The 8,600-nt window shown below is 54.4% G+C and overlaps 1 protein-coding gene across 1 annotated transcript; it reads right to left on the bottom strand.

Moving 5' to 3' along the window:
• On the bottom strand, positions 1–7,436 carry Lpcat4 (lysophosphatidylcholine acyltransferase 4). Its single transcript, XM_059261085.1, has 14 exons — positions 7,141–7,436; positions 5,764–5,906; positions 5,256–5,476; positions 4,826–4,938; positions 4,635–4,695; positions 4,346–4,404; positions 4,157–4,191; positions 3,584–3,638; positions 3,384–3,466; positions 3,014–3,139; positions 2,657–2,789; positions 1,041–1,139; positions 534–690; positions 1–312 (listed from the first exon to the last, which is right to left on the bottom strand). Exons 1-14 carry the CDS (start codon positions 7,252–7,254, stop codon positions 137–139), a joined length of 1,575 nt encoding a protein of 524 aa, XP_059117068.1. The 5' UTR covers positions 7,255–7,436; the 3' UTR covers positions 1–136.
• Positions 7,437–8,600: the final 1,164 nt, after the last annotated feature.

Genomic DNA, 8,600 nt, shown 5'->3' with positions numbered 1-8,600 from the left:
AAAAAAAAAAAAAAAAAAAAAAAAAAAAAAAATCCAACAGGAGCAGAGATGGGGTTGAGGCATAGGGTAGGCCTCTGGCGCTGTCCTGAGAGCAGGGCTGGATTCGAGCTGAGGAAGGAGTGGGAGGCTGAGGTGCTCAGTCATCCTTCTGCTTGGGGGCTTGCACAGTCCCGTTGGCCAGGGCAGTGGGGCTGCTTGGGGATGAGGCATTTGGTATCTGGGAGGTGCTTCGAGGCTTGTGTGGGGGGCGAAGGTAGGTACTGAAAAGCTTTCCATACAGAGGGTCGTGGAGGGAGAAGTTCTGGAACTGATCTGGACAGGGAGAATGGGAAACAGAAAAGTAAAATCACCCAAGCGTGTGAAGGGGACACCTCCTCCTTCTCTTTGCTTAGAACCGGGTACCCCCAGTTCCTCTAATCTGTTGGCCTTCTCACATCCCTTTTCCTCACTTGCCCATTTCCCACCCGCCTTGCCTCTCAGAGGTTCTGATGGGACCCCAGTGCCTGTGCAGGGTAGAGAAGGCAGTGACTTACGGAGGGAGAGGCCTTGGCTGCATCCAGGCTGGCACAGCTCGGCATGCAAAGTCGTGGCAGCAGGGCGGGGTGAACCCAGCAGCAGGTGCAGGATGGTGCTGAAGCCATCTTTGTACAGCAGGCGGCCAGGTCCTTCGGCCTGCTCTTCAGCAAAGAGCTTGGGGCAGAAAGAGATGCTTGTAAAGTTCTCTCCTCCAGACATTGCCTCATGCTGCCCGGAAAGCCTGCCTGATGGGCTCCTCTTCTTCCAAGAGTTCTGCATATAAGCCCTCGTGGACCTCTAGTGCCCTTTCTTTCAGGGTAACTATAAAATGTCTAGCTTCTGCCTTCTGCCCAGCTAGGCCTCAGTAGGAGATACTGCAGATAGGCAGTTTTAGGTAGTGTGGCACTCCCGGGCACTGACCATGCATTATCTAAGAGCTGAGAACAGCGTAATATACCACCCTCCTGGGATGGAACTGTGGGGTAAATGGTATCAGCAGTTGTCCCACAATCCCTCAAAGATACCTCAAAGGCCAGGCGAATCAGCTCCTCCAAGCTCCTGCCCCCATCCAGGGCTGCTAGTGCAAGGGCCACATTTCGGAAGTCCACCAAACCCTTGGCATCCTGGAGGGTGAAAAAGCAGAGCGACGTGGGGACCACACACTTCCTCCTGCCCTCTGGACTCTGGTTTCTCTTAACCAGGCTTAGAAATGAGGGTTGTGGCCACTCTGCTCAGAACTGAGCACCACACTCCTCAGGACTCCTGAAGTTCTCAGGCTGTAAGCTTCCTTAGGGATCCCTTACCGCACAAAGTCATCTAGTAACAAAGCCCTCCCACAGACATCTAGGAATGGCAGGGAATCCCCCAGAAATTCTAAAGTTACCACCCATTCTGATAGACCACAGGAGAGCAATCCTGGTTTCCAAGCCAGACAAACTGGTTTTCCTCTGACTCAGCCTATGTGGGAGAACTGGTCCAACACATTGAAAGGGGGCCCCTGGCCTAATTTTTTTTAAACCAAAAATTCAAACAGAATAGATGCTATGCCAGGTCTATGGGGGACATGTTGGCTGAGATGGGGACAGTCTTCTCCGATCTAAGAAATCTACACATGCTCATACTTAAAATTTTTAATATTTTTATTTTTATAATCGAGACAATGTCTGACAATGTCTAACTATAGAACCTAGACTGGTCTTACGTATGATCCTTTGGCCTCTGTCTTCTGAGTGTTGAGGATGTTGAGACTCATAGTCTGTGTCTATGCCCTTTCAGAGGTTTTGGGTATAGCTAAAGTATAAGGCCACCTGCCTAGCAGAAAAACCTGAGTCTAGTCTTAGCACTTAAAAAGAAAACACAAATTAGAATTGTAATTTGAAAAGATACTTGATTATATTTCTGGAAATAACAGTTTGCCAAAATTCTTGAGTTAGTTCAGGAATCCTCTAGGAAGGCTACAGGATATTGGAAAAGAACCTGCTTCTGTACTGCAGCAATTATAGGTCTCAAATTCTCAACTGTCTAACCTAATTAGTTTCTTCTCCACCTTCTCCTTCCACCTAACTTTTTTTTTTTTTGGTTTTTCAAGATTCTCTGTGTAGTTTTGGTGCCTATCCTAGAGCTTGCTCTGTAGGCCAGGTTGGCCTCGAACTCAGAGATCTGCCTGGCTCTGCCTCCCAAGTGCTGGGATTATAGGCGTGCGCCACTGCTACCTGGCCACCTAACTCTTCATGGCCCTTCTGTGAAGGTCTTCACCTAGTGTCCTACATGGTCATGATTCCCCATCTCTGCCAATCTCTAAAGTGGCTCCAGGTTCTAGACTTCCCTGATGGAGTCTGTCATTTGTTCTTCCTTCTATGACTACAACACTGTTCCCTCTATGTACTGGATACTCCAGGGGGCGGAAAAAGGTCCCAGTACATCTTGTAGCTGGCCATTTACGAGGGTTATTAGACTATGCAGAACAGACTTGCAATCGAGCCAGCAAACTAGAATTACAATTTGACAGGATATTTGGTTGTATTTCTGGAAACACAGTTTGCCAAAACCGACATGTTCACAAGAACTTCATCTCTAAATCCCGAGCTTGTTGGCTTGGAGGACAAGTCATCCATTCTGCCCTGGGTTCTAGCTCCATTACCTCCTGAAAGTAGCTGAAGGCACCAGCCACTGTCTGAGGATCTGAGAGCTGTAGCTGCTGGGCAAATGCCTCTTGGCTGATCATTCGACTCCGGCCTGGCTCTGCCCCTGTGTCCACGCAGCCAGGGGACAGCCTACGATGGAAGTGACAGCAGCGAGCTGACTCGGTTTCTTTCTGGATCCGCCATGCACAACCTTGCCCCCAGCACTAGGCTCCCAGCGTGGGCTCAGCGGCTGTCCTCCCACACCCTCTGTACCGAGGATCAAATCCAGCACGGCACTTCCTCCTTCATTTTCCCTTTGGAACTTTCTCTATCTGGGGCACACTGCTCATACCCTCATCTTCAAGGGAACTTACCCGGCCTTCTGTAGCACCTTTCCCAGTTCCCAGAGCCGTGGCTCCAATGCTACCTTCAGCTGGCCCACCACAATCACAGGTAAGCTCCCTACAAACTCACATTCGGTGGCTGGAATGCCCAGGGCCCTGCAGGACAAAGAAAGAGGGAAGGCAGTGCAAGGAACTGCTGAGGTTTCAGTACACCCTGTCTGACGGAAATGGTCAGTCTCCATCTTTTCTCCCCTTCGCCTCAGCTGTCTGTCGCACGGACCTTCCCCACTATCCCTTATCTTGGCCTCAAAACCTCCTGCCCCTTCTGTGGTTCCTCTGCTCTGCATAACTGCTCCAGGAAATACTTTGTGGAATACCAGGAAATACTTGTAATACTCACTGTGCCATGACTCTCTGCACATTGTTGGCATAAAGGGTGGGGTCCTTACTCTCCGCAGGGCTGGGCTGGTAGACTGGCAGGAACTGAAACACAGACACAGTTCTCATCAGGACCTGGAAACAAGGCACGGGCACTACTGCTCCATTCCCCACTCCCCACTAAGGGGGCAGGGGGGGGGGCGGGGGGGGCGGCGGTCATACCTCTACGTCCACGATGCTGCAGGGCTGAGAGGCTGTGAGCCAGAGGACTTTGAGTCTAAGGGAAGAGAGATGGGTGTTTACCACTCTTTAACTGTGATGAGCAAGGCAGTGGGATATTCTCTCAGTGATATGAAAAGTGGAACCCCTCCCTAGCTCCGGTTAACTGGGAGACCGTGAGGAGGGCCAGAAGGGTGATGGGGAGAGAGAGAGAAAAGCTGCAGGAACACACCAGGGGGAAAGCTGCAGGCAAGGGGGAGTCTGGGTACCAAGGAGAAGGGAAGAGGCATGTCTAGTGATGTGGGTTCTCCAGAAAAGACCACTGAGTGAGGACCCCCTCCCCCCCAAGAACCCCACAAACAAGAAACAAACTCAGGACAGTAAATAAGAAGGAACTGTCATCACAGCAGGAGTGAGTGGGGGGGGGGGAGAGGCTAGAAGTACTGCCTAGTTATAAAGGGAGGTCGGACGGCAATCTCCTCTGGAGCTCTCTCAGTCCTACAAGGTCGGGCCATTCATCTCTTCTAGAGATTGGACCGGCCCCCACACCCTTACCCCCACAACACTAGAACTCACACGCCAGGGCCCCTCCATGCCCAGCTGGTGGTGTCCTGTGGGAAAAGCAGAGGGAGGGGCAGGTTACTTTTCTTTCTGACTGCACGCTTTGCCCCCAGGTGCGTACTGTAACACGCCACCACCAACAGTTTTCACTGGGTTCCCTTTAGGAAGGACTCATGCTCCCACCCTTCTCTCACCGAGACTCACCAGACTGTTGGGGTACCGGATGAGGACAGGCTGTACAGGCACCCCCGCGATGAAGGCTCCTGAATCCCATTTCCACCCCCCCCCCCAGGCAGAAGTTAGTACACGGATGTAGCTACATGGCATGAGGGTCTGGGACAAACGACATGTGTCTTTGCTTTACTGATACTTTTCTCTGTGTCTCACCTTGTCGGCGTTAGGTAAGAGGCTTCCCGTCGCCACCACCCCTTCCCCTCTCCTCTCCTCCTCAGTTACTCCTCCCCACCTTATCGCCCACTATCATTTTACTCACCTGCTTTGAACTTCAGCAAAGCCTTCTTGTTAGAACAGGTGCCTTCAGGAAAAAACAGTACCTGGGTGGGGAAAAAAAAAAACAAAAACCCAAAACCAAAAGCAAAACCCCAAAGCGCAGAGTGAGGTGGGAAGCAAAGAGCAACCACTCGGCACACAAGACAAAGAGAGGGTCATGAGACCCTTACCCACCTGAGGCCACTTGCCTCCTGAGGTGGCCCGTCTCCGCACCTCCTCAACCACTCTCCGGCGAGAGGCTGGGTCATGACGGGATACCAGGATGGCTTGATTGAATCGAAGAAGGGCTGGGTCGGGAAGGTTACAAGGAGTCACTTGGTTGTGACCCTGAGGCACTGACATCTGGCAGCCTCTATTTCCTCAACAGTATACGGTATTTCAACAATCCATTTATTGTTACAAGCTATTTATTGTAGGCTGTCTTTCTAGTACCTCGCCTCTGGCCCCAGCCTTGAAGTCTGAGATCAGCTGATAAACGGTGCTGATCTGCATTTCATCTGCCAATCGTCAATACCCCTCCTAACTTTCCTCTCTAGTGTTTCCATGTCTTGACTTTTGGGGTCCAGAGTTGCCATCCTCCCCTATACCTCTTGAATTCTCTCACCTCCAATGACAGGCACAGAAAGATTCTCAGCTCGAGACACCACCTTGGGCAGGTCACAGGGTAGCAGAACAATTGGGTCAAAGAAAGTTGAGTGGGGAGCAGCAACCAGGACAGGGGCTTCCAGGCGAGAGGCCCTCTGTCCCCGAACACGGATCCGGAGGAAGCCAAGCAGGAAAAAGAGCAGCCGGCTCAGACCAAGAACCCCGTTGTGGCATACAGTCCTGTCAGGGTTAAGGCTGGGGATCAGTGGAGGAGGGAGTTCCGGTCCTTAGTCAACTCTGTCCCCCATCCAGGCAACTGGGACAGTAGGAAACACCTCTTCCCCTCTTAAAACATGTTGGCCATAGAGTTGAAGTATTTGGGACATGACACTGAGAGGTGAGGTTCTAAGGACCAGATCTGGGGTTGGTTGATAGCTCATGTAACGGACTCAGGGCTCCCCTTTGGGGGTGAGCACAGCACAGAACAGGGGTGAGAAGTAGGGTCTTGGGAGTTGGATCTCACTTACTTCCTCCACCCAGTAATTGGTTCCTGAAGCTGCTCTTCAGTGAGACCTGCTACTTGGAGCCATGCAAAGGGCCAGAGGAGAAAGAGGACGATAAAGGCTAGAAGCACTCGGATTGGGGCCAGCAGTACCCCCAGGAGGCAGAACTGCAGAAGGGCAGGAGAAAATATCCCTTAGGGCCGGGAAAGGCTCATTCCACAGCATCCATCTCCTACAAGGACTGATCCAGGGGCAAAGAGCAGGTAATAGGGTAGAGGCACAGGGATCCAAGTGGGATGAAGAAGACACTAGTGAGGCCAGGAGGGTAAAAGATTAATACCACTAGGTGCCGTAAAGTCTTGCTCTCAGTTGACTCCCACCCCACCTACAAAGGTTAATGTCATAAAATGCATCTAGTACTTGGAATGGTTGTTAAGAGGATTTAATGAGAGAATGCAGTGAAGGTGTCCAGCACTGTGTTTGATGTAGGTTAGAGACAGGTCCTCTTTCCCAACATCCCATTCCATAAATAGCTCCTATGCCAAACAAACCCGGTGCGGGGCTCTTTCCACACTTTGGGCCCAAGGAGAAGACGGTTGGAAACAGAGATCCACTTTTCAAGCCTCAGGTCAATCAATCCCTAGTACTGCAGAACAGCAATCCTTAGGTAATGCTCAGCCCTATTCCGCAAGGTAAGGGTTGCCAAGAGCCAGGGTGACTCCAGAGGCTTCCCCTTAGGATGGAGCAGGTAAATAAACCTAGCCCCCCGGGGGGCCGGCCTCGGGGGAGGTGATCACAACAGAAACCTTGGACACTTCCTTCCCACATCACCTCCTGCCTACCCTAGGGTGGTGCGTCCCTCTACTTCCTGTAGCCACCCCCCCTCCCAGCCTCCCTGCCCCCACCAGTAGGTGCTGCAGTGAGGGTGTGTGTGGGGAGGTGGTGGTAGCGGAAAGAGGAGGTGCTGGAAGGGCACAAGGACGCAGTCTCCGGGTCCAAACCGTTTAAGTCGAAGCCGGGAGAATCGCTGAGCACGCCCCTGCCCCCACCCCGGGCTTTCCGTAGCCTCCAGCTCCATCCTAGCCCGTCAACCTCCGAAGGGATGTAATCCGCATTCCCCAGTGTCCTCCATCTCTCCTATCCTTGGGTCCCCTTCAATCCTTCCTCTTCACCCACTCGTTTCTTCCACACTTCTGAGCCTGTCTATCGCCTAAGCTCGACTCCTCACCAGGGCTCCTCGCCCACCTCCGGCCGCCCCCACGTGCGCACCCCCGGACTCCCTCTCCAAAAGCTTCTCCGCTGCCTCCTCTCCCATCCCCGTACCCATCTCAGCCTCGGCTCCTCAACACCCGGTCTCCCCATCCCAACCAGTCCCCCGCACGCCCCCTGCCCACACCTTACCTTAACCCTCTGGAGGCCGGAGAGGTGTAACTCATGCACGAACGGGTTTGGGGGCGCTGAGGGCCCGGAGGTGGGATCGAGGGGGGCCCAGGCCCCAGGACTTCCTTGGCTCATGATGGGAGAAGGTGGAGCGAGGGCCGCGGCCCCCCCGCCCCCGGCCCGGGCCCCGCTCCCGGTCCCGGTCCGGCTCTGCAGAGCAGCTCGGCTCGTGCGGCGGCGGCAGCGGCGGCGCTCTGGTCCCAGCCCCGCCTGGTGCCGGCCGAGGGGCGGGGAGCCGCGGCGCCGCCCGGGCCGCTCGCGTTGTCAGGGCGCCGGCCGCGGGGCGGGGCTTGCGGCGCCCGGGCGTCCCCGCTCACCCGCGTTCTCGGCGGGCCCTCGTGCCATTCGGAGCGCGGCGCCCCGAAGGACCTGGCTGTCCCTTTCCGGGGGTCACGGGCTGGAAGAGCGGCGACGACGTGGGCGCGCAGCCGAGCGCCCCGGCCACCTTCCGGACGCCGCGGCCACCCTGAGAGCGCGGGCGGCGTGGAGCCCTGGTCGGGGCAGGGTGCCGAAGCCCGCGGCTGCGGAAGGAGGCTGGGCCCCCTCTCCCCGCTGCTCCCGCGTCCCACTTTCCCCGTCTCCCCGGCGGACCACCTCTTTGCCTTCCCGGCCGGCGCGCCACCATAGTGGAGCTCGCGCCCTCTGGCGGCCGTACTGCGCGTCGCGGCTCTCGGCGTCCGCGCGTGCCGGGCCGCGCTGCGTGGGCCACCGTCCCCCGCGCGCCTGCATCCCTCGAGGCTCGGCGGATGCACGTCCCCCGCGTCCCGCAAAGCCCGGCTGGAGACTGTTCACTATCTCAGCTTCTGTATTGGTCTCCCTCTGGAATATGGAAGGCACCTAAATGCCTTGTCCCCTGCAGACTCCTAAAGCCTCCCCAAACACACTGTACAGCGGCTTAACTGATGGATTACCAGAGAACTGAGTGGACTCTGAAACCCATAGCTGAAAACATTATCAAAAATGTAGTGCACGGGGAGAAGGAGTTAAGGGCTTTGCCTGTGAAAGTAATCCGGGTTTAGTTCACCTTGTCTCCCGTTTGCCTACTGAAAGGTAAAAACTGAATGGTGGTTGAAGCAAGAAAATCAAGGAGGGAAACTTCAGAATTAAGGATGTTTGCCCCCAACGCCTCCTTGAGTTGTGAGTTCACTCCGGGATATATTCTGAGGCCAGGATAGGGTGATGAGGGCTCACAAGTTCCGTTGATAACAAAGAAAAATAAAACCTGGGATTCCCAGCACAAACCCACAGATAATTCCTGAACCTCAATAAAAACTGAGTAGGAGATACTAGTTTCCTACATTCTCACCAGAAAAGAGAGAGCACAACTTTACTGATTTCCCTTGCCTTGGTTTCAGAGTGCCAGAGTTCGTGCGCGTGTGTGCATGAGTGTGCGTGTGTGCGTGTGCGTGGTCATAGGACAA

Source organism: Peromyscus eremicus, chromosome 4 (assembly GCF_949786415.1).
Source record: "Peromyscus eremicus chromosome 4, PerEre_H2_v1, whole genome shotgun sequence".
Classification (NCBI taxonomy): domain Eukaryota; kingdom Metazoa; phylum Chordata; class Mammalia; order Rodentia; family Cricetidae; genus Peromyscus; species Peromyscus eremicus.
Note: the sequence above shows the minus strand (reverse complement) of the source record. Positions and strands in the feature narration are given on the sequence as shown.